This window comes from Panulirus ornatus, chromosome 38 (genome assembly GCF_036320965.1).
Source record: "Panulirus ornatus isolate Po-2019 chromosome 38, ASM3632096v1, whole genome shotgun sequence".
In the NCBI taxonomy this organism is placed as follows: domain Eukaryota; kingdom Metazoa; phylum Arthropoda; class Malacostraca; order Decapoda; family Palinuridae; genus Panulirus; species Panulirus ornatus.
In genome coordinates this window covers 524,418-551,998 of record NC_092261.1, presented here as the reverse complement: position 1 = coordinate 551,998, position 27,581 = coordinate 524,418, and the positions used below count along the sequence as shown (strand labels likewise).

General features: G+C 41.7%; 1 protein-coding gene across 5 annotated transcripts in view; it reads left to right on the top strand.

Moving 5' to 3' along the window:
• PAN3 (Poly(A) specific ribonuclease subunit PAN3) overlaps positions 1-27,581 on the top strand; it is a 224,852-nt gene that overhangs the window by 117,295 nt on the left and 79,976 nt on the right. For 3 of the 5 annotated variants that reach the window (XR_011715398.1, XM_071684307.1, XM_071684306.1), the window contains one exon: positions 5,315-5,393. Coding sequence is in view for 4 of the 5 variants with exons in the window: in XM_071684307.1 (XP_071540408.1) it covers positions 5,315-5,393 (79 nt within the window). In the remaining variant the exon portion in view is untranslated. Of the gene's footprint in view, positions 1-5,314; positions 5,394-5,689; positions 13,933-27,581 lie in introns of those variants that run through there. The other 2 variants (XM_071684305.1, XM_071684304.1) reach the window with 1 other exon arrangement.

Sequence of the window (27,581 nt, the reverse complement as noted above, 5' to 3'; positions counted from 1 at the left end):
ATTTTCAACACATCCACCCTCCTCTGCACAACCCTATCTATAGCCCATGCCTCACAACCATATTGTTGGAACCACTGTTCCTTCAAACATACCCGTTTTTGCTCTGAGATAATGTTCTCATCTTCCACACATTCTTCAACGCTCCCAGAACCTTTGCCCCCTCCCTCACCTTGTGACTCATTTCCGCTTCCATGGTTCCATCCGTTACCAAATCCACTCCCAGATATCTAAAACACTTCACTTCTTACAGTTGTTCTCCATTCGAACTTACCTCCCAATTTATTTTTCCCTCAACCCTACTGAACCTAATAACCTTGCTCTTATTCACATTATTCTTATATCATGGTATTTGCATTTACATTCAAATTCATGGGCAGAGCACAAGAATTCATCTAATAATCATATAAGTGACTCGACAAATGGTCGCAAAGAGTTAATTTCTGTTTGAAAGCATAGAGATGTATACTTATAAACAGTTTTCTGAGAATAATTTTCATAGTGCATTTATTATTATCATTATTATTATCATGATCAATTAGTGTGTGATGTCGCTATGGTTGTTTATTTATTTCTGGATGAAGCGTGAGGGAAATAAACAAGGGAGTATTGGAGAAAGAGGCAAGTATACAGTCTGTGGGGGATGAGACAGTCTGGGAAGTGAGTCAGTTGTTTGCTGATGATATGGCACTGGTAGCAGATTTGAGTAAGAAACTGCATAAGTTGGTGACTTAGTCTGGAAGAGTGTGTGAAAGAAAGAAGTTGAGAATACATGTGAATAAAAGCAAAGTTGTTAGGTTTAGGAGAGTTGAGGGACAGGTTATCTAGGTTGAGAGTTTGATTGGATAAATATTGGAGGAAGTTTAGTGTTTTAGGTAACTGGGAGTGGACATGGCAGTGAATGGAATCATGGAAGTGGAAGTAAGTCATAGGGTGGGTGAGGGGACAAAGGCTCTGGGAGCACTGAAAGAATGTGTGCAAAGAGAGAATATTGTTTAGGAGGGCAAAAATGTTTATGTTTAAAGGTACAGTAATACCAAAAATATCATATGAATGTAAGGCATGGGCTGTGAGGAGGAGGGTGGGGTAAACAAGCGATGTTCATAGAAAGTATTTGTGGTTATATGGCCTTGAACAGGGAAATGCTACTATTTCCCAGTTCAAGGTTATACACATTCTTGCCAATGACCACATCTTCCCATTCAAGGCAATAGACATTTTCTGAATAGGCACCGCTCTACATTGATACTTCATCTTCCAGCTTTAATGGGTAAGATGCTGTCAAAAACTAATTATTCTGAACTTTCACCAGCATGCCACTGAATCCTCAGACATGGCAACATCAGTACTGAGGGGCAAGTGTCAGGCTTCGCATTTACAGTGGGTGACTTGGCACACCAGTATGAATATTTGATGTGACTGCCTTGAATATGTTTCAAGTATATATGGAGGCTTTGTTCACAACCATTTTAATTTTGTCAGTATTTCCATAATTCTCCAGTTTCGTCATGTAATTATAATGGCTTTTTTTTTTTCCAAATATTATTTTTTCCCCCAAGACCAGATTGTGACCCTCAGAAACATCCTTGCAACCCTCATTTGTGTTGTGACCTTGGGTTTGGCCTCCAATGGTCTAGAAGGTATTCTTGAGCTCTTGTTTTCCATCATTTTATGGTGCATATGCAACTGATTTAGTAATTGTAAACCTTTATCATGTGAATTGTAAGTAATAGTCTTGAATTTACTCATTCGCAGTGTAACATCAAGCATCTTTTGAAACTACCCAGCTTTCATTAAAACTGAACTTGTTCTAGCGTTACATAAACTGAAGATGGACTTCATCAAATTTCTTTACATAGCCATATATATCCTTCAACACACATAGTCTCGCATTATTTACCCAGTTCCAGCCATATGTATCATTCAACACACATAGTCTCATTATTTACTCAGTTCCATTAAAAAATCCCACTGCCCCTTAACTTCATCTTACACAAATGCAGTATGACACATTAACCATTCTTGATTTTAGATGTTAAGCATGTTCAAAATGTTTTCACCTAGAATGCACAGAATAAGTAGATAAAGAGGAGGGTGATTAGCATCGAAAAGTAACAGAAAATGCACGAAGCTGTTTTTACTACCTTTGTGTTGGCCTGCTTCATTTATAAGTAAGCACCTAGAGGGTGTGGGAGGCAAGTTGTTAGAAGCAGTGAAAAGTTTTTATCGAGGATGTAAGGCATGTGTACGTGTAGGAAGAGAGGAAAGTGATTGGTTCTCAGTGAATGTAGGTTTGCGGCAGGGGTGTGTGATGTCTCCATGGTTGTTTAATTTGTTTATGGATGGGGTTGTTAGGGAGGTAAATGCAAGAGTCCTGGAAAGAGGGGCAAGTATGAAGTCTTTTGGGGATGAGAGAGCTTGGGAAGTGAGTCAGTTGTTGTTCGCTGATGATACAGCGCTGGTGGCTGATTCATGTGAGAAACTGCAGAAGCTGGTGACTGAGTTTGGTAAAGTGTGTGGAAGAAGAAAGTTAAGAGTAAATGTGAATAAGAGCAAGGTTATTAGGTACAGTAGGGTTGAGGGTCAAGTCAGTTGGGAGGTGAGTTTGAATGGAGAAAAACTGGAGGAAGTGAAGTGTTTTAGATATCTGGGAGTGGATCTGTCAGCGGATGGAACCATGGAAGCGGAAGTGGATCATAGGGTGGGGGAGGGGGCGAAAATTTTGGGAGCCTTGAAAAATGTGTGGAAGTCGAGAACATTATCTCGGAAAGCAAAAATGGGTATGTTTGAAGGAATAGTGGTTCCAACAATGTTGTATGGTTGCGAGGCGTGGGCTATGGATAGAGATGTGCGCAGGAGGATGGATGTGCTGGAAATGAGATGTTTGAGGAAAATGTGTGGTGTGAGGTGGTTTGATCGAGTAAGTAACGTAAGGGTAAGAGAGATGTGTGGAAATAAAAAGAGCGTGGTTGAGAGAGCAGAAGAGGGTGTTTTGAAATGGTTTGGGCACATGGAGAGAATGAGTGAGGAAAGATTGACCAAGAGGATATATGTGTCGGAGGTAGAGGGAACGAGGAGAAGAGGGAGACCAAATTGGAGGTGGAAAGATGGAGTGAAAAAGATTTTGTGTGATCGGGGCCTGAACATGCAGGAGGGTGAAAGGAGGGCAAGGAATAGAGTGAATTGGAGCGATGTGGTATACAGGGGTTGACGTGCTGTCAGTGGATTGAATCAAGGCATGTGAAGCGTCTGGGGTAAACCATGGAAAGCTGTGTAGGTATGTATATTTGCGTGTGTGGACGTGTGTATGTACATGTGTATGGGGGGGGGGGTTGGGCCATTTCTTTCGTCTGTTTCCTTGCGCTACCTCTCAAACGCGGGAGACAGCGACAAAGTATAAAAAAAAAAAAAAAAAAAAAAAAACCTAGAGGGTGTGTGAATGATATGTTTGATGGGTCATGATACAACATAAAGACATAGAGATGAAATTTCATTGTTTCTTTTGAACTTGTTTTCCAAATGTACTGCAACTTCACACATGGCACAGCAGTAATCATAAATAACATGAATATATGCAGGAATTCCAGTATTAGAAATTTCACATGAATATTCATGGTCAGGGAAATTGACTGGCAGGTGTAGGGAGGATATAAAGGGATTTGTTTTTCAGTGAACACTACTTTTATTTTTTAGGCATGATTGCCATATCCTACATTCGCAAAGTTGTACCAGGAACAGATGAAGAAAGGCCACATCGCTCACATCCATTCCCTCGCTTTTATTTGTAATGCCCCAAAACCTCAGCTCCCTTTCCACAACCAGTCCCCATTGACATTTGTATGGTTTACCCCAGATGTTTCTTATGCTCAGGTTCAGTCCATTGACTGCATGTCAACACCAGTATACCATATTGTTCCAGTTCACTCTATCCCTTGCTCGACTTTCACTCTCCTGCATGTTCAGGCCCCAGTCACCCAAAATCCTTTCCACTCCCTCCCTCCATAATCAGTTTGGTCTCCCTGTTCTCCTTGTTCCCTTCTCTTCTGACATGTATATCCTCTTTCTCATCCTTTCCTCTTTCTTACCATCAATATGTGCAAAACTGGTACCCACCCTCGTTTTTTACACAACCATGGTGTTGCTAGTGAATAACATGGATATAAGTAGAAATATCTCACCTTTCATAGCATATTAGTGTAAGTACATTGAGTGACTACCGTGTGTAGGAGGATTTTAGAGTTTTTCTCTTTGTAAATGTTTTAGGTTAATCAGTAAATATTCTTATCCCTGGGGATAGGGGAGAAAGAATACTTCCCACGTATTCCCTGCATGTCGTAGAAGGTGACTAAAAGGGGAGGGAGTGGGGGGCTGGAAATCCTCCCTTCTTGTTTTTTTTTTAATTTTCCAAAAGAAGGAACAGAGAAGGGGGCCAGGTGAGGATATTCCCTCAGAGGCCCAGTCCTCTGTTCTTAACGCTACCTTGCTAATGTGGGAAATGGCAAATAGTTTGAAAAAAAGAAAGTAAATATTCTAGCTCTATACCTGTCATCTATTATCAAAGTCCTCCACTACCCCCAGGAATACATAAGAAAAAAATTTGGTCCATATCATCTGTAATTTCTGTGACAAGTGTGACTTCAACAGGGATTCCTCCCTTGCTGGCCTTCCTCCTCCTTAAGTAATCCCACTAAAATCACCATGTTTGATACTTATTTCTTCAGATTTCTCAGTTTATTTTTATTCACTTTCATCTCCAATTGACACATACAAGGGTTCTATTTGATAACTCAAGTCGTCCAAAAGTCTACGCATTTTCTGCAGGTCACTGTGTACACATCACCTTCAGGTGGATGGCCCTGTACTTATGATGAATGTAGGGAAACTGAAAATAACAGAATTGTTTCCTGCTCATGTCTTTGTGCTAATGGAAGAGACATCAATTGGTCACTAAAGGTATGATAAATCAGCTGGATATTTAAACAGAGGAGGGAAGAGGTAGCACATCAATTGATGTCCGGTGCTATTTCCTAAGAGAAGGTCAATTTATGTCGGCTGCTGTTTAAGGATTCAATTGGATCACAGCTTTCATCCAGTTATGAATATCATTAAACCATCATTCTGTAAATATCTGTTGGTAAATTATAGATTATTCAACATGACAAGCTACTACCATAAACTTTAAAAATTTATGACTGGCATGATTGTGTCATACATTATTTAACATGACAGGCTACTACCATATACTCTTCTCTGATCATTTGTGACTAGCAATGATTGCATCATTCACTCCTAATATGAGATTTGTTTAATTTGCCAGACTGCACATGGACACATCATGGAGTGAGACTGGAGACAGGTACATGTTGAAGCTCTTTCGAGACTATGTCTTTCATCAGGTGAGTTTATTTACCTTGTTAGGATTGGAAGGTAGGCTATAGCATACTTCAGTGAAAAAGTGGATATAATGAAGGGAATTTTATATTTTAAAACTTGCAGTTTCCTGTTTGAACAGTATGCAGAGGCAGTTCTTCACGGATGTGACCCCCACCTCTTGAACTTTCTTTGCTATCATAGAACTTTTTAAACTTATGTATTGTCACCATTGACTCTTTAATCTCATGACTTGTTCCATTGATTGACAATTATTATGTAAATACTTATTAGTATTTTTTCTAACAAGTTTCTTGTTTAGTTTCAGGACATGACCTGTAGTTGCTTGATTATTTCATCTTTCACAAAACTGTTTACTGTCTCTGATTTTAGTCTGATTAAGAAATTGAAAAGTTATAATCTAGTCTTTTCATTCTCCTCCCCTCTCTTTATTGTTAGGAATACATTAACACAACATTTCCACACTACTAGCATTAGCACAGTAAGGGTAAGAGATCTCCAGTCTGAATATTATTAGTCTGAAAGCATCCAGAGTTGAATGCCCACTCCTGTTCCACACATATGATAATCCGGAAATAATGTTAGACAAAGTGATATAAGTGAAATTAAGACAATCTCAAAGTCTTAACAGTAGAAAATTTGATAATCAGGGACAAGATACAGAGATTGAAAATGGGAGGCTGTGACTTCACTTTCCCTGCCCCCTATCTTGCCATTCTGGTTCATTTCTCCACTGCCTGCACCTTCCCTACAACCTATCCCATCACATGGCTCCTTCCCCCCCGCAATCTCTGCCTTCACTCCCATACAGCATCCACTGCCTAACACCTCAGCCCCACCTAAACCTGAATATGTTCACCTTCTCTTTCATCCCCCCCAACTTGCTACATCCTCTCATCCTCATCCCTTCCTAAGGTCCCACTCACATTCCTCCACTAAGGTCCCAAGACAAGTCTTTCTTTTGCTGTAATATCTTATCCTCCTCCAGGTTTATATTGCACCTCAATTACCTACCTAGCTATTCCCCATTCCCTTCCCCTTGGGACTGCTTTCCACCCCTCCTGCCCCTGTTAGTCCCACTTACAAGCTGTTGCTTTGCAGTACTCAGCGACATAGAAGAAATGAGTGATGACAACAGTGTTATGATATTGGTAAATTTGCTGCAGATAGAGGAACTAGTAGAAATATGCTTGGATCAAGGACCCCTCAACAAGGAAGAAACAAAGTGTTAAATTTCACAAGAGTACCTTGGAATGCGTCAAAGAAGTTCCAAGAAAAATGTGTTCAGCTGAAGAGGTAAAGAGATTATTTAGTGTTCAACTAATTGGAATATAAAAAGAATACAAGGAGCGAGTAAAGATTATTTAGTGTTCAACTAATTGGAATATAAAAAGAATACAAGGAGTGAGTAAAATGACCTTAAATCAAAAAGTAAACAATTTGCTGAGAATGGTTCTAGATGAGCCCAAATTGACAACTATACAGTGTGCATGGCAGCAGAGAATACCAGTATTTTCAAGCAAGCATTGGGTTCTTAAGCACTACAAGCTATCCCGCCTTAAGACAAAATCTCATTGCAGGTAATTGCGGGAAGGAGATTCTTGCCATATTCCACTAAAAGACAAAGACAGCTTTAGGAAATCAAGTGATGTTATTATTGAGGCAAAGTTTGGAGGAAAGCAAGATTGCAGACATTCAGAAATTTGGGTGTGTAACACCAATACACAAAGATGGATCCAAGCTAATATCTATACAGTGCAAAAGCAAAAGAATTGTTAGAAGAGTGATAAAGGACTTACATCACATCAAGAACAGCCACATAAACAAAGGCCAACATGGGCTTGTCCCAAAAAGGATGTAGACCCATTTATTAGTTCATTTCAATGATATGTATGAATGATTAATCTGAGGAAAAAGAAAGGATACTATTTTCCTTGATTTTGAAAAAATATTTGACTGAGCAAACCAAAGAATTTTTCTTGAAAAAGTAGTTAAACAAAATATTAATCCAAAGATATGAATATGATTTTTATTTTTAAGAGATTATAACTGACAGGAAGATCAAAATGATAGCAAATGGAGCCATGTCTGAGGAGGAAGATATTTCAGCTTGGGTACCGTGGTGAAAGGTATTAGCCTCAGTACTTTTTAAAATAATGATAACAAACAATAAGAGCAAAGTAAAGGAAAGCATGGTGAGGAGCTTTACTGATGACACCAGTGTAAGCAAGATGATTAGATCAGAAACTTATCAAAAGAAGTTGCAAGAATACTTATAAACAATTGACTAATGGGCAGAAGTGAACCTGATGGAATTTAACAAAAATGAATTATGAACAATCTTATATGGTTGCAAGGTGTGGGCTATAGATAGGGATGTGCGGAGGAGGATGGTGGATGTGTTGGAAATGAGATGTCGGAGGACAATATGTGGTGTGAGGTGGTTTGATCGAGTAAGTAATGAAAGGGTAAGAGAGATGTGTGATGATAAAAAGAGTGTGGTTGAGAGAGCTGAAGAGAGAGTATGAGCGAGGAAAGATTGACAAAGAGGATATATGTGTCAGAGGTGGAGGGAACGAGGAGAAGTGGGAGACCAACTTGGAGGTGGAAAGATGGAGTGAAAAAGATTTTTGAGCGATCGGGGCCTGAACATGCAGCAGGGTGAAAGGCATGCAAGGAATAGAGTGAATTGGAACAGTGTGGTATACAGGGGTTGACATGCAGTCAGTGGATTGAACCAGGGCATGTGAAGCGTCTGGGGTAAATGACGGAAAGTTTTGTTGGGCCTGGATGTGGAAAGGGAGCTGTGGTTTCGATGCATTATACATGACAGCTAGAGACTGAGTGTGACCAAATGTGGCCTTTGTTGTCTTTTCCTAGCACTACCTCATGCGCATGCAGGGGGAGGGGGTTGTCATTTCATGTATGGTGGGGTGGCGACGGAAATGAATAAAGGCAGCAAGTATGAATTATATATGTGTGTATATATGTATATGTCTGTGTGTGTATATATATGTGTACATTGAGATGTATAGGTATGTATATTTGCGTGTGTGGACGTGTATATATATACATGTGTATGGGGGTGGGTTGGGCCATTTCTTTCGTCTGTTTCCTTTTGTTACCTCGCTAACGTGGGAGACAACGACAAAGCAAAATAAATAAATAAATAAAATATGTATATATATGTATACATTGAAATGTTTAGGTATGTATATGTGCGTGTGTGGACGTGTATGTATATACATATGTATTTGGGTGGGTTGGGCCGTTCTTTCATATGTTTCTTTGCACTACTACCTGAAACAGGAATGGTGGGAGTATGTGATAGAGTGTAAGAAAGTAAACTCCAGATTGATATGGGTAAAACTGAAAGTGGATGGAGAGAGATGGGTGATTATTGGTGTATATGCACCTGGGCATGAGAAGAAAGATCATGAGAGGCAAGTGTTTTGGGAGCATCTGAGTGAGTGTGTTAGTAGTTTTGATGCACAAGACCGGGTTATAGTGATGGGTGATTTGAATGCAAAGGTGAGTAGTGTGGCAGTTAAGGGAATGATTGGTATACATGGAGTGTTCAGTGTTGTAAATGGAAATGGTGAAGAGCTTGTAGATTTGTGTGCTGAAAAAGGACTGGCGATTGGGAATATGTGGTTTAAAAAGAGAGATATACATAAGTATACATATGTAAGTAGGAGAGATGGCCAGAGAGCATTATTGGATTATGTGTTGTTTGATGGATGTATGAAAGAGAGACTTTTGGATGTTAATGTGCTGAGAGGTGCAACTGGAGGGATGTTTGATCATTATCTTGTTGAGGTGAAGGTGAAGATTTGTTGAGGTTTTCAGAAAAGATGAGAGAATGTTGGGGTGAAGAGAGTGGTGAGAGTAAGTGAGCTTGGGAAGGAAACTTGTGTGAGGAAGTATCAGGAGAGACTGAGTGCAGAATGGAAAAAGGTGAGAGCAAAGGACGTATGGGGAGTGGGGAGGAATGGGATGTATTTAGGGAACCAGTGATGGCTGGTGCAAAAGATGCTTGTGGCATGAGAAGCATGGGAGGTGGGCAGATTATAAAGGGTAGTGAGTGGTGGGATGAAGAAGTAAGATTATTAGTGAGAGAGAAGAGAGAGGCATTTGGACGAGTTTTGCAAGGAAATAGTGCAAATGACGGGGAGATGTATAAAAGAAAGAGGCAGGAGGTCAAGGGAAAGGTGCAAGAGAGAAAAAAGAGGGTAAATGAGAGTTGGGGTGGGAGAGCATCTTTAGATTTTAGAAAGAATAAAGAGATCTTATGGAAGGAGGTAAATAAAGTGCGTGAGATGAGAACAAATGGGAACATCAGTGAAGGGGGCTAATGGGGAGGTGATAACAAGTAGTGGTGATGTGAGAAGGAGATGGAGTGAGTATTTTGAAGGTTTATTGAACGTGTTAGATGATAGAGTGGCAGATATAGGGTGTTTTGGTCGAGGTGGTGTGCAAAGTGAGAGGGTTAGGGAGAATGATTTGGTAAACAGAGAAGAGGTAGAAAAAGCTTTGCAGAAGATGAAAGCTGGCAATGCAGCAGGTTTGGATAGTATTGCAGTGGGATTTATTAAAGAGAGGTGACTGTGTTCTTGACTGGTTGGTAAAGATATTTAATGTATGCATGACTCGTGGTGAGGTGCCTGAGGATTGGCCGAATGCATGCATAGTGCCAATGTAGAAAGGCAAAGGGGATGAAGGTGAGTGTTCAGATTACAGAGGTATAAGTTTGTTGAGTATCCCTGGGAAATTATATGGGAGGGTATTGATTGAGAGGGTGAAGGCATGTACAGAGCATCAGATTGGGGAAGAATAGTGGGGTTTCAGAAGTGGTAGAGGATGTGTGGATCAGGTGTTTGCTTTGAAGAAAGTATGTGAGAAATACATAGAGAAGCAAATGGATTTGTATGTAGCATTTATGGATCTGGAGAAGGCATATGATAGAGTTGATAGAGATGCTCTGTGGGAGGTATTAAGAATATATGGTGTGGGAGGCAAGTTGTTAGAAGCAGTGAAAAGTTTTTATTGAGGATGTAAGGCATGTGTATGAATATGAAGAGAGGAAAGTGATTGGTCCTCAGTGAATGTAGGTTTGTGGCAGGGGTGGGTGATATCTCCATGGTTGTTTAATTTGTTTATGGATGGGGTTGTTAGGGAGGTGAATGCAAGAGTTTTGGAGAGAGGGGCAAGTACGGAGTCTGTTGTGGATGAGAGAGCTTGGGAAGTGAGTCAGTTGTTGTTTGCTGATGATACAGCGCTGCAGGCTGATTTGGGTGAGAAACTGGAGAAGCTGCTGACTGAGTTTGGTAAAGTGTGTGAAAGAAGAAAGCTGAGAGTTAATTTGAATAAGAGCAAGGTTATTAGGTACAGTAAGGTTGAGGGACAAGTCAGTTGGGAGGTAAGTTTGAATGGAGAAAAACTGGAGGAAGTGAAGTGTTTTAGATATCTGGGAGTGGATTTGGCAGCGGATGGAACCATGGAAGCAGAAGTTAATCATAGGGTGGGGGAAGGGGGTGAAAGTTCTGGGAGCGTTGAAAAGTGTGTGGAAGGCAAGAACATTTTCTCGGAAAGCAAAACTGGGTATGTTTGAAGGAGTAGTGGTTCCAACAATGTTATATGGTTGCAAGACGTGGGCTATAGATAGACTTGTGCAGAGGAGGGTGGATGTGTTGGAAACAAGATGTTTGAAGACAACATGTGGTGTGAGGTGGTTTGATCGAGTAAGTAACGTAAGGGTAAGAGAGGTGTGTGGTAATAAAAAGAGTGTGGTTGAGAGAGCAGAAGAGGGTGTTTTGAAATGGTTTGGTCGCATGGAGAGAATGAGTTAGGAAAGATTGACAAAGAGGATATATGAGTCAGAGGTGGAGGGAACAAGGAGAAGTGGGAAACCAAATTGGAGATGGAGGATGGAGTGAAAAAGATTTTGAGCGATTGAGGCCTGAACATGCAGGAGGGTGACAGGCATGCAAGGAATAGAGTGAATTGGAACGATGCATGTGAAGCGTCTGGGGTAAACCATGGAAAGTTGTGTGGGGCCTGGATGTGGAAAGGGAGCTGTGGTTTCGGTGCATTATATATGACAGCTAGAGACTGAGTGTGAACGAATGTGGCCTTTGTTGTCTTTTCTTAGCACTACCTCGCGCACATGTGGGGGGAGGGGCTTTTCATTTCTCATGCGGCATGTTGGCGACGGGAATGAATAAAGGCAGCAAGTATGAATTATGTACATGTGTATATATGTATATGTCTGTGTATATATATTTATGTATATGTTTAAATGTATAGGTCTGTATATGTGCGTGTGTGGACATGTATGTATATATATGTGTATGTGTGTGGGTTGGCCATTCTTTCATCTGTTTCCTTGTGCTACCTCGCTAACACGGGAGACAGTGACAAAGTATGATAAATATTAGTAGATAAAAAATTTCATCTCTGGGGACAGGGGAGAAAGAATACTTCCCATATAATCCCTGCATGTCCTAGAAAGCGAAAATAAAAAGGGGAGGGTGCAGAGCACTGGAAATCCTCCCCTCTCATTTTTAATTTTCCAAAAGAAGGAACAGAGAAGGGGGCTAAGTGAGGATATTCCCTCAAAGGCTCAGTCCTCTGTTCTTAACGCTACCTCGATAATGCGTGAAATGTTGAATAGCATGAGAAAAGAAATATATATTTATATATATATTTATTTATTCATTATACTTTGTCGCTGTCCCCCGCGTTAGCAAGGTAGCGCAAGGAAACAGACGTAAGAGTGGCCCAACCCACCCACATACACATGTATATACATACACATCCTCACACACACACAAATACATACCTATACATCTCAATGTATACATATATATAAACACAGACATGTACATAACTCATACTGTCTGCCCTTATTCATTCATATATATATATATATATATTTTTCTTTTTTTTACTTTGTCGCTGTCTCCCGCGTTTGCGAGGTAGCGCAAGGAAACAGACGAAAGAAATGGCCCAACCCCCCCCCGTACACATGTATATACATACGTCCACACACGCAAATATACATACCTACACAGCTTTCCATGGTTTACCCCAGACGCTTCACATGCCTTGATTCAATCCACTGACAGCACGTCAACCCCGGTATACCACATCACTCCAATTCACTCTATTCCTTGCCCTCCTTTCACCCTCCTGCATGTTCAGGCCCCGATCACACAAAATCTTTTTCACTCCATCTTTCCACCTCCAATTTGGTCTCCCACTTCTCCTCGCTCTCTCCACCTCCGACACATATATCCTCTTGTTCAATCTTTCCTCACTCATTCTCTCCATGTGCCCAAACCATTTCAAAACACACCCTCTTCTGCTCTCTCAACCACGCTCTTTTTATTTCCACACATCTCTCTTACCCTTACGTTTCTTACTCGATCAAACCACCTCACACCACACATTGTCCTCAAACATCTCATTTCCAGCACATCCATCCTCCTGCGCACAACTCTATCCATAGCCCACGCCTCGCAACCATACAACATTGTTGGAACCACTATTCCTTCAAACATACCCATTTTTGCTTTCCGAGATAATGTTCTCGACTTCCACACATTCTTCAAGGCTCCCAGGATTTTCGCCCCCTCTCCCACCCTATGATCCACTTCCGCTTCCATGGTTCCATCCGCTGCCAGATCCACTCCCAGATATCTAAAACACTTTACTTCCTCCAGTTTTTCTCCATTCAGACTTACCTCCCAGTTGACTTGACCCTCAATCCTACTGTACCTAATTACCTTGCTCTTATTCACATTTACTCTTAACTTTCTTCTTTCACACACTTTACCAAACTCAGTCACCAGCTTCTGCAGTTTCTCACATGAATCAGCCACCAGCGCTGTATCATCAGCGAACAACAACTGACTCACTTCCCAAGCTCTCTCATCCCCAACAGACTTCATACTTGCCCCGCTTTCCAAAACTCTTGCATTCACCTCCCTAACAACCCCATCCATAAACAAATTAAACAACCATGGAGACATCACACACCCCTGCCGCAAACCTACATTCACCGAGAACCAATCACTTTCCTCTCTTCCTACACGTACACATGCCTTACATCCTCGATAAAAACTTTTCACTGCTTCTAACAACTTTCCTCCCGCACCATATATTCTTAATACCTTCCACAGAGCGTCTCTGTCAACTCTATCATATGCTTTCTCCAGATCCATAAATGCTACATACAAATCCATTTGCTTTTCTAAGTATTTCTCACATACATTCTTCAAAGCAAACACCTGATCCACACATCCAGTACCACTTGTGAAACCACACTGCTCATCCCCAATCTGATGCTCTGTACATGCCTTCACCCTCTCAATCAATACCCTCCCATATGATTTACCAGGAATACTCAACAAACTTATACCTCTGTAATTCGAGCACTCACTCTTATCCCCTTTGCCTTTGTACAATGGCACTATGCACGCATTCCGCCAATCCTCAGGCACCTCACCATGAGTCATACATACATTAAATAACCTTACCAACCAGTCAATATATATATATATATATATATATATATATATATATATATATATATATATATATATATTTTTTTTTTTTTTTTTTTATAATTTGTCGCTGTCTCCCGCGTTTGCGAGGTAGCGCAAGGAAACAGACGAAAGAAATGGCCCAACCCCCCACCCCCCCCATACACATGTACATACACACGTCCACACACGCAAATATACATACGTACACAGCTTTCCATGGTTTACCCCAGACGCTTCACATGCCTTGATTCAATCCACTGACAGCACGTCAACCCCTGTATACCACATCGCTCCAATTCACTCTATTCCTTGCCCTCCTTTCACCCTCCTGCATGTTCAGGCCCCGATCACACAAAATCTTTTTCACTCCATCCTTCCACCTCCAATTTGGTCTCCCATTTCTCGTTCCCTCCACCTCCGACACATATATCCTCTTGGTCAATCTTTCCTCACTCATTCTCTCCATGTGCCCAAACCATTTCAAAACACCCTCTTCTGCTCTCTCAACCACGCTCTTTTTATTTCCACACATCTCTCTTACCCTTACATTACTTACTCGATCAAACCACCTCACACCACACATTGTCCTCAAACATCTCATTTCCAGCACATCCACCCTCCTGCACACAACTCTATCCATAGCCCATGCCTCGCAACCATACAACATTGTTGGAACCACTATTCCTTCAAACATAGCCATTTTTGCTTTCCGAGGTAATGTTCTCGACTTCCACACATTCTTCAAGGCTCCCAGGATTTTCGCCCCCTCCCCCACCCTATGATTCACTTCCGCTTCCATGGTTCCATCCGCTGCCAGATCTACTCCCAGATATCTGAAACACTTTACTTCCTCCAGTTTTTCTCCTTTCAAACTTACCTCCCAATTGACTTGACCCTCAACCCTACTGTACCTAATAACCTTGCTCTTATTCACATTTACTCTTAACTTTCTTCTTTCACACACTTTACCAAACTCAGTCACCAGCTTCTGCAGTTTCTCACATGAATCAGCCACCAGCGCTGTATCATCAGCGAACAACAACTGACTCACTTCCCAAGCTCTCTCATCCACAACAGACTTCATACTTGCCCCTCTTTCCAAAACTCTTGCATTCACCTCCCTAACAACCCCATCCATAAACAAATTAAACAATCATGGAGACATCACACACCCCTGCCGCAAACCTACATTCACTGAGAACCAATCACTTTCCTCTCTTCCTACACGTACACATGCCTTACATCCTCGATAAAAACTTTTCACTGCTTCTAACAACTTTCCTCCCACACCATATATTCTTAATACCTTCCACAGAGCATCTCTATCAACTCTATCATATGCCTTCTCCAGATCCATAAATGCTACATACAAATCCATTTGCTTTTCTAAGTATTTCTCACATACATTCTTCAAAGCAAACACCTGATCCACACATCCTCTACCACTTCTGAAACCACACTGCTCTTCCCCAATCTGATGCTCTGTACATGCCTTCACCCTCTCAATCAATACCCTCCCATATAATTTACCAGGAATACTCAGCAAACTTATACCTCTGTAATTTGAGCACTCACTCTTATCCCCTTTGCCTTTGTACAATGGCACTATGCAAACATTCCGCCAATCCTCAGGCACCTCACCATGAGTCATACATACATTAAATAATCTTACCCACCAGTCAACAATACAGTCACCCCCTTTTTTAATAAATTCCACTGCAATACCATCCAAACCTGCTGCCTTGCCGGCTTTCATCTTCCGCAAAGCTTTTACTACCTCTTCTCTGTTTACCAAATCATTTTCCCCAACCCTCTCACTTTGCACACCACCTCGACCAAGACACCCTACATCTGCCACTCTGTCATCAAACACATTCAACAAACCTTCAAAATACTCACTCTATCTCCTCACATCACCACTACTTGTTATCACCTCCCCATTAGCGCCCTTAACTGAAGTTCCCATTTGCTCCCTTGTCTTACGCACTTTATATACCTCCTTCCAGAACATCTTTTTATTCTCCCTAAAATTTAATGATACTCTCTCACCCCAACTCTCATTTGCCCTCTTTTTCACCTCTTGCACCTTTCTCTTGACCTGTCTCTTTCTTTTATACATCTCCCACTCAGTTGCATTTTTTCCCTGCAAAAATCTTCCAAATGCCTCTCTCTTCTCTTTCACTAATAATCTTACTTCTTCATCCCACCACTCACTACCCTTTCTAATCAACCCACCTCCCACGCTTCTCATGCCACAAGCATCTTTTGCGCAATCCATCACTGATTCCCTAAATACATCCCATTCCTCCCCACTCTCCTTACTTCCATTGTTCTCACCTTTTTCCATTCTGTACTCAGTCTCTCCTGGTACTTCCTCACACAAGTCTCCTTCCCAAGCTCACTTACTCTCACCACCCTCTTCACCCCAACATTCACTCTTCTTTTCTGAAAACCCATACAAATCTTCACCTTAGCCTCCACAAGATAATGATCAGACATCCCTCCAGTTACACCTCTCAGCACATTAACATCCAAAAGTCTCTCTTTCGCGTGCCTGTCAATTAACACGTAATCCAATAATGCTCTCTGGCCATCTCTCCTACTTACATACGTATACTTATGTATATCTCGCTTTTTAAACCAGGTATTCCTAATCACCAGTCCTCTTTCAGCACATAAATCTACAAGCTCTTCACCATTTCCATTTACAACGCTGAACACCCCATGTATACCAATTATTCCCTCAACTGCCACATTACTCACCTTTGCATTCAAATCACCCATCACTATAACCCGGTCGCTTGCATCAAAACCACTAACACACTCATTCAGCTGCTCCCAAAACACTTGCCTCTCATGATCTTTCTTCTCATACCCAGGTGCATATGCACCAATAATCACCCATCTCTCTCCATCAACTTTTAGTTTTACCCATATTAATCGAGAATTTACTTTCTTACATTCTATCACATACTCACACAACTCCTGTTTGAGGAGTACTGCTACTCCTTCCCTTGCTCTTGTCCTCTCACTAACCGCTGACTTTACTCCCAAGACATTCCCAAACCACTCTTCCCCTTTACCCTTGAGCTTCATTTCACTCAGAGCCAAAACATCCAGGTTCCTTTTCTCAAACATACTACCTATCTCTCCTTTTTTCACATCTTGGTTACATCCACACACATTTAGACACCCCAACCTGAGTCTACGAGGAGGATGAGCACTCCCCGCGTGACTCCTCTTTCCCATTTTTTTAGAAAGTTAAAAATACAAGGAGGGGAGGATTTCTGGCCCCCCGCTCCCGTCCCCTCTAGTCGCCTTTTACGACACGTGAGGAATGCGTGGGAAGTATTCTTTCACCACTATCCCCAGGGATGATATATATATATATATATATATATATATATATATATATATATATATATATATATATACACACACACACATACACATATACACACATATACACACACATATACACACACATATATATATATATATATATATATATATATATATATATATATATATATATATATATATATATTTACATATATATATACATATGCAAAAATGTAAGAAATAATTTAGAAAACTGAAACTTCTATCTTGAAATGAAATTAGAAAAAAAAGAATGAATGTCACATAATGGTTCAACCTCTGGCTATATATATATATATATATATATATATATATATATATATATATATATTTTTTTTTTTTTTTTTTTGCTGTCTCCCGCGTTTGCGAGGTAGCGCAAGGAAACAGACGAAAGAAATGGCCCAACCCACCCCCCATACACATGTATATACATACGTCCACACACGTAAATATACATACCTACACAACTTTCCATGGTCTACCCCAGACGCTTCACATGCCTTGATTCAATCCACTGACAGCACGTCAACCCCGGTATACCACATCGCTCCAATTCACTCTATTCCTTACCCTCCTGCATGTTCAGGCCCCGATCACACAAAATCTTTTTCACTCCATCTTTCCACCTCCAATTTGGTCTCCCTCTTCTCCTCGTTCCCTCCACCTCCGACACATATATTCTCTTGGTCAATCTTTCCTCACTCATTCTCTCCATGTGCCCGAACCATTTCAAAACACCCTCTTCTGCTCTCTCAGCCACGCTCTTTTTATTTCCACATATATATATATATATATATATATATATATATATATATATATATATATATATATATATATATATATATATCGAGTAAGTAATGTAAGGGTAAGAGAGATGTGTGGAAATAAAAAGAGCGTGGTTGAGAGAGCAGAAGAGGGTGTTTTGAAATCGTTTGGTCACATGGAGAGAATGAGTGAGGAAAGATTGACCAAGAGGATATATGTGTCAGAGGTGGAGGGAACGAGGAGAAGAGGGAGACCAAATTGGAGGTGGAAAGATGGAGTGAAAAAGATTTTGTGTGATCGGGGCCTGAACATGCAGGAGGGTGAAAGGAGGGCAAAGAATAGAGTGAATTGGAGCGATGTGGTATACCGGGGTTGACGTGCTGTCAGTGGGTTGAATCAAGGCATGTGTATGGGGGTGGGTTGGGCCATTTCTTTCGCCTGTTTCCTTGCGCTACCTCGCAAACGCGGGAGACAGCGACAAAAAAAAAAAATATATATATATATATATATATATATATATATATATATATATATATATATATTTTTTTTTTTTTTTTTTTTTTTTTTTATACTTTGTCGCTGTCTCCCGCGTTTGCAAGGTAGCGCAAGGAAACAGACGAAAGAAATGGCCCAACCCCCCCCCCCCCCCCATACACATGTACATACACACGTCCACACACGCAAATATACATACCTACACAGCTTTCCATGGTTTACCCCAGACGCTTCACATGCCCCGCTTCAATCCATATATATATATATATATATATATATATATATATATATATATATATATATATATATGAAATGGTTTGGGCACATGGAGAGAATGAGTGAGGAAAGAGTGACCAAGAGGATATATGTGTCGGAGGTGGAGGGAACGAGAAGTGGGAGACCAAATTGGAGGTGGAAAGATGGAGTGAAAAAGATTTTGTGTGATCGGGGCCTGAACATGCAGGAGGGTGAAAGGAGGGCAAGGAATAGAGTGAATTGGATCGATGTGGTATACCGAGGTTGACGTGCTGTCAGTGGATTGAATCAGGGCATGTGAAGCGTCTGGGGTAAACCAAGGAAAGCTGTGTAGGTATGTATATTTGCGTGTGTGGACGTGTATGTATATACATGTGTATGGGGGTGGGTTGGGCCATTTCTTTTGTCTGTTTCCTTGCGCTACCTCGCAAACGCGGGAGACCGAAAAAAAAAAAAATTATATAAATTTTATCATATATATTCTCTGTTTCTGACATCAGCAAGGTAGTCCCAGGAGACAGACGAAGAATGGCCTATCCACTCATATACACATGTATATACTTAAACGCCCAAATACTCACATATACATACACATACACAGACATTACATACATGCACTTGTACATATTCATACTTGTTTGCCTTCATCCATTCCTTTCGTTTCCCTGCCCCACTGCATTGCTGTTCCCTGCTTCAGTGAGGTAGCACCAGGAGTACAGACAAAAAAAAAGGCCATGTTCGTTCACAGTCAGTCTCTAGCTATCGTGTGTAATGCACCGAAACCACAGCTCCCTATCCACATCCAGGCCCCACCGTCCTTTGAAGAAGGTGAAACCCAGCAAGGCGGTGGGTCTGGATGGTATTGCAGTGGAATTTATTAAAAAAGGGGGTGGCTGAGTTGTTGATTGGTTGGTAAGGATATTCATTGTATGTATGGACCATGGTGAAGTGCCTGAGGATTTTCAGAATGCATGTATAGTGCCATTGTACAAAGGCAAAGGGGATAAAGGTGAGTGTTCAAACTACAGGTGCATAAGTATGTTGAGTATTCCTGGGAAATTATATGGGAGGGTATTGATTGAGAGGGTGAAGACATGTACAGAGCATCAGATTGGGAAGGAGCAGTGTGGGTTCCGAAGTGGTAGAGGATGTGTGGATCAGGTGTTTGCTTTGAAGAATGTATGTGAGAAATAGAAAAACATATGGATTTGTATGTAGCCTTTATGGATCTGGAGGAGGCATCTGATAGGGTTGATAAAGATGCTCTGTGGAAGATATTAAGAATATATGGTGTGGGAGGTAAGTTGTTAGTAGCAGTGAAAAGTTTTTATCGAAGATGTAAGGCATGTGTATGAGTAGCAGGAGAGGAGAGTGATTGGTTCCCAGTGAATGTTAGTCTGCGGCAGGGGTGTGAGATGTCCCCATGGTTGTTAATTTGTTTATGAATAGGGTGGTTAGGGAGGTAAATACAGATTTTTGAGAAGAGCAAGTATGCAGTCTGTTGTGGATGAGAGGGCCTGGGAAGTGAGTTAGTTGTTGTTCGCAGATGATACAACTCTGGTGGCTGATTCATGTGAGAAACTGCAGAGGTTGGTGAATGAGTTTAGAAAAGTGTGTGAAAGGAGAAAGAGTGAATGTGAATAAGAGCAAGATTATTAGGTTCAGTTGGGTTGAGGGAGAAGATCATTGGGATGTAAGTTTGAATGGAGAATAATTGGTGGAATTGAAGTGTTTTACATATCTGGGAGTGGACTTAGCAGCGGATGGAACCATGGAAGCAGAAATGAATCTCAGGGTGGGGAAGGAGGCGAAGGCTCTGGGAACAATGAAGAATGTGTGGAAGTAGAGAACATTATCTAGGAGAGCAAAAATGGATATGTTTGAAGGAATAGTAGTCCCATAAATGTTATATGGTTGCAAGACGTGGGCTATAGAAAACCTTGTGCAAAAGAGGTTGGGATGAGTCAGGAACAAGATGTTTGAAGACAAACATGTGTGGTGAGGTGGGTAGCGAGTAAAGTAACGTAAAGGGTAAAGAGAAGGTGTGTTGGTAAATACAAAAGATGTGGTTGAGAGAGCAGAAGAGGGTGTTTTTTGAAATGGTTTTGTCCATGGAAGAATGAGTTAGGAAAGATTGACAAAGAGATATAGATTCAAGTGAGGGAACAAGGAAAGTGGGAAAACCAAATTGGAGATTGGAAGATGGAGTGAAAAAGATTTTTGAGCGATTGAGGCCCCTGAACCCATGCAGGAGGGTGACAGGCATAGCAAGGATAGAGTGAATTTGAACGATGCATGTGAAGCGTCTGTGTAACAACCATGGAAAGTTGTGTGGGGGCCTGGAATGGGAAAGGATCTGTGGTTTCGGTGCCCATTAATATATGACAGCTAGAGACTGAGTGTGGAAACGAATGTGGCCTTTGTTGTCTTTTCTTAGCACTACTCGCGCACTGTGGGGGGAGGGGCTTTTTCATTTTTTGTTTTTTTTCTCATGCGGCATGTTGGCGACGGAAATGAATAAAGGCAGCAAGTATGAATTATGTTACATGTGAATATATGTTATATGGTCCAGTGTATATATAATTTATGATATATGTTTTAAAGTATAGGTCTGTAATATGTTGCGTGTGTGGTCATGTATGTATAATAATATGTAGTATGTGGGTGGGTTGGCCATTTCACATCTGTCTTCCTTGTTCCCTTGTGCATAACCATCGCTAACAGGGAGACATGGACAAAGATGATAAATATTAGTAGATAAAAAATTTCATCTCTGGACAGGGGAGAAAGAATACCTTCCCATATATCCCTGCATGTCCTAGAAAGCGAAAAATAAAAAGGGGAGGTGCAGCAGCACTGGAAAATCCCCCCTCTCATTTGTAATTTTCCAAAAGAAGGAACAGAGAAGGGCTAAGTGAGGTTATACCCCTCAAAGGCTCAGTCCTCTGTGTCTTAACGCGACCTCGATAATGCGTTGAAATGTTGAATACATGAAAAAGAAAGATATATTTATATTATTATTTATTCTTCCATATTATACTTTGTCCGCCTGTCCCCCCGCTTCGCAAGGTAGCGCAAGGAAACAGACGTAAGATGGCCCAACCCCCACCCCACATACCACATGTATATAACATACACATCCTCACACACACACATAATACATACCTATACATCTCAATGTATAAAGAACATATATATAAAACAACAACATGTACATAACTCCATACGTCCCTGCCTTATTCCATTCATAGATACAATATATATAGATTTGTCTTTTTGTTACTTTGGTCCCGCTTCCCCTGCCCGCGTTGCGAGTAGCGCAAGGAAACAGACGAAAGAAATGGCCCAACCCCCCCCCGTACAAAACACATGTAATACATACTCCACACACGCAAAATATAACATACTCTACAACAGCTGTCCATGGTTTTAAACCCCAGACGCTCACATGCCTTGATTCAATCCACTGACACAAACGTCAAACCCCGGGTAATACACAGCACTCCAATTCAACTCTATTCCTTGCCCTCCTTTCACCCTCCGGCATGTTCAGGCCCCGATCACACCAAAAGTCTTTTTCACTCCAGCTTTCCACCGCCAATTTGGTCCTCACCACTTCCGCCTCAGCTCTCAACCACCGTCCGACACATATATCCTCTTTGTTCCAAATCTTTCCTCACTCCATTCTCTCCATGTGCCTCCAAACCATTTCAAAACCCACCCTCTTCCTGCGCTCTCAAACCACGCCCTCTAATTTTAATTTCCACACATCCTCTCTTACCCTTTACCGTTTCTTACTCGATCAAACCAACTCACACCACACATTGTCCACAAACAATCTCATTTCCAGCACATCCATCCTCCTGCGCACAACTCTATTCCATAAGCCCCACCGCCTGCTTCGCAACCATAACAACATTGTTGGAACCACTATTCCTTCAAACATACCCATTTTTGCTTTCCGAGATAATGTTCTCGACTTCCACCACATTCCCGTCAAGGCTCCCTAGGTATTTTTCGCCCCCTCGCCCACCCTAATGACCCACCTCCGCTTCCATGGTTCCATCCGCTGCCAGATCCACTCCAGATATCTAAGAACACGTTTACTTTCCCGCCAGTTTTTCTCCATTCAGACTTACCTCCCCAGGTGACTTGACCCTCAATCCTACTTGTACCTAATTACCTTGCTCTTATTCACATTTTACTCCTTAACTTTCTTCTTTCACACACTTTACAAACTCAGTCACCAGCCTTCTGCAGTTTCTCACATGAATCCAGTCCCACCACGCTGTATCTCAGCGAACAACAATGGACTCACTTCCCAAGCTCTCTCACCCCAACTACTTCAGAACTGCCCCCTTTCCAAAACGCTTGCAATTTCACCTCCCTAACCACACCATCCATAAAACAAATAAACAACCATGGAGACATCAACACACCCCGGCCCAAACCTACATTCACCAGAACAAATCACTTTCCTCCTTACCTACGACGTACACATGCCTTACATTCCTCGATAAAAAAACCTTTTCACTGCTTCTAACAACATTTTCCCCTCCCACACCATATATTCTGAATACCTTCCACAGAAGCGTCTCTGTCAACTCTATCAGATGCTGCTCCAGAATCCATAATGGCTACATACAAATCCATTTGCTTTTGCTAAGTATTTCTCACATACATTCCTTCCAAAGCATACACCTGATCCACACAGCCAGTACCACTTGGTGAAACCACACTGCCATCCCCAATCTTGAGGCTCCCCTGTACATGCCTTCACCCTCTTCAATCTATACCCTCCCATATATGATTTACCAGAATACTCAACAAACCCTATTTACCTCTGTAATTTCCGTGCAAAACCCCTCCCTCTTTATCCCCCTTGGCCTTTGTACAATGGCACTATGGCACGCATTATCCCCCAATCCTCAGCACCGCACCAGGGATCATACATACCATTAAATACCTTACCAAAACCATCAATATAAATATATATAGATAATATATATAAGATATATAGTAGGATATATAATATAATTTTTTTTTTTTTTTTTTATAATTTGCGCTGTCGCCCGCGTTGCGAGGTAAGCGCAAGGAAACAGACAAAGAAAATGGCCCAACCCCCCACCGATATCCCCATACAACATGACATAACACACTCTACAACACGCAAATATACATACGTACACAGCTTTCCATGGTTTACCCCAGACCGCGTCACATGGCCTGATTCAATCCAACTGACCAGCAAACCGTCAACCCCTGTATACCACAGTCGCTCCAATCACTCTATTCCTTGCCCGCCTTTCACCCTCCTGCAATGTTTCCAGGCCCCGATCACACAAAATCTTTTCACATCCAGCCGTCCCACCTCCAATTTGGGTCCTCCCATTTCGTCAGTTCCCCTCCACCTCCGACACATATATCCTCTTGGTCAATCTTTCCTCACTCAGTCTCTCCATGTGCCTAAACCATTTCAAAAACACCTCTTCTGCTCTCTCCCCCCAACCACGCTCTTTTTATTTTTCCACACAATCTTCTCTTACCCCTTAACATTACTTACTCGATCAAACCACCTCACACCACACATGTACCTCAAACATCTCATTTCCACACATGCCACCCTCCTTGCACACAACTCTAGCCATAGCCCCATGGCCCTCGCAAACCCATACAACATTGTGAAACCACTATTCCTTCAAACTAGCCCATTTTTGCTTTCCGAGGTAATTGTTCTCGACGTCCACAACATTTCTTGCAAGGCTCCAGATTTTCGCCCCCTCCCCCACCCCTAATGATTCACGCCGCTACCATGGTTCCTTCCCGCTCCAGAGCTACTCCCAGAAATTATCTGGGAAACACTGTACTTCTCAGTTTTCTCCTTTCAAACTTACCCCCAATTGACTTGACACCCAACCCTACTGTACCTAATAACCTTGCCCTTATTCACAGTTACTCTTTAACGTTTCTTCTTTCAACACACTTTACCAAACTCAGTCACCACTGTTTCTTCAGTGTTGCTCACATGAATCCAGCCAACCAGCGCTGTAGCATCAGCGAACATCAACCTGACGCACTTCCCAAGAGCTCGCCAGCAAACAACAGAACTTCAATACTTGCCCCTCTTTTCCAAAACGCTTTGCATTTCACCCCCTAACAACCCCAGTCCATAAACAAATTATATATCATGGGGGGGGGGAGACATCACCACCCCTGCCGCAAACCGACATCACTGAGAACCAATCACTTTCCTCTCGTCCTACACGTTACACATGCCTTACATCCTCCCGATAAAAACTTTTCACTGCGTCTAACAACTTTCCTCCCACACCCATATAATTGTTAATACCCTGTTCCCCACAGAGCATCTCTATCAACTCTATCATATGCCTTCTCCAGATCCATAATTGCTACAACAAATACCATTTGCGTTTCCTAAGGATTTCTCAACATACAGTCTTCAAAGCAAACACCTGATCCACACACCTCGTACCACTTCTGAAACCCACACTGCTCTGCCCCAATACTGATAGGCCCCTTGTAGCATGCCTTCACCCTCTCAATCAAGAAACCCTCCCTTATAATTTTACCAGGAATACTCAGCAAACTTTAGACCTCTGTAATTTTGTGAGCACTCACTCTTATCCCCTGGGCCTTTGTACAATGGCAACTATGCAACCATTTCCGCCAATCCTAGGCACCTCCACCATGAGTCCCATACATACATTAAATAATCCTTAACCCACCAGTCCAACATACAGTCCACCCCCTTTTTTAATAAATTCCACTGCAATAACCATCCAAACTGCTGCCTGCCGCCTTTACATCTTCCGCTAAGCTTGTTTAAACTAACTCGTCTCTGTTTACCGTTAAATCATTTGCCCCACCCCTCTTCACTTTGGCACACCACCTCGCCAAACACCCACATCTCCACTCAGTCATCCAAACACAATTCATGCAAACCGTCAAAATAACTCCACTTATCTCCTCACTTCACCACTACTTTGGTATCACCCTCCCCATTAGCGCCCTTAAACGGAAGTTCCCATTTGCTCCCTTGTCTTACGGCACTGTTAGATACCTCCTTCCAGAACCATCTTTTTTACTCTCCCTAAAATTTTCATGAGACTCTCTCACACCCAGACTCTCATTTGCCCCGTTTGCACCTCTTGCACCTTTCCTCGTGACACCTGTCTCTTTCTTTTATACATCTCCCACTCAGTTGCAATTTGTTTCCCTGGCAGAAAATTCTTCCAAATGCCACTCCTCTTACTCTTTCAACTAATAACCTACTTCTTCATCCCCACCACCTCACTACCCTTTCTTAATCAACCCACCATCCCACGCTTCTCAGGCCACAAGCAGTCTGTGGGCGCAATCCATCACTGATTCCCCTAAATAACATCCCCATGCCCGCCCCACTCTTCCCTTACTTTCCATTTTTTCTCACCTTATTTCCATTCTGTACTCAGTCCTCTCCTGGTAATTCCTCACCAAGTCGCCTTCCCAAGCTCACTTACTCTCACCACCCTCTTCACCCCAACTTTCACTCTTCTTATTCTGAAAAACCCAACAAATCTTCAACCTTACTCCACAAAGATAAGGAAAATCAGACAATCCCTCCAGTTACACCCGCACACATTAACATCCAAAAGTCGCTCTTTCGCGTGCCTGTCAATTAACACGTAATCCAATAATGCTCTCGGGGCCAGCTCCTCCTAACTTACCATACGTATACGTTATGTAGAATCTCGCTTGTTAAACCAGGTAATTACCCTAATCACCAGCCTCTTTCAGCACATATATCTAACAAGCTCTTCACCATAGTCCATTTTACAACGCTGAACACCCCATGTAACCAATTATTTCCCCTTCAACTGCCACAGTTACTCACCTTTGCATGCAAATCCACCCAGCAACTATAACCCGTTCGCTTGCATCAACCCACTAACACACTCCTTCACGCTTCCCAAACACTTGCCTCTCATGAGCTTTCTTCTCATACCCAGGTGGCATATGCACCAAAAGTGTATCACCCATCTCCCTCTCCATCAACTTTTAGTGTGTCACCCAGAGTAATCGAGAATTTACTTTCTTAAATTTCTATCAACATACCACACAACTCCTGTTTGAGGATACGGCTACTCCTTCCCCTTGGCTCTTTTGGGCCCGCTCATAACCGCGGACTTTACTCCCACACATTTCCCAAACCACCTTTCCCCGTTTAACCCTATGAAGCGTCAGTTCCCCTCAGAAGCCAAAACATCCCCAGGTTCCCTTTTCTCAAACAACGACCTAGCTCTCCTTTTTTCACATCTTGTTACATCCACACACATTTAACACCCCAACCTGAAGTCTAAGCGAGGAGGATGAGCAACTCCCGCCTGAACTCCTCTTTCCCATTTTTTTAGAAAGTTAAAAATACAAGGAGGGGAGGATGCTGCCCCCCCGCCTCCCAGAACCCGCCCCCTCTAGTTCGCCTTTTACACACTTGAAGGAATGCGTGGAAGTATTCCCTTTCACCACTACTAACCCCCAGGGAGGATATATATAAGTATATATATATATATATATATATATATAATATAATTATATAAGTATATCACACACATACACACACACACATATACAACACATAATACACACACATATATACTATATATTTATAGATAATATATATATATATATATATATATAATTATATATATATATATATATATAAATATAATTTGACATAATATATAATAC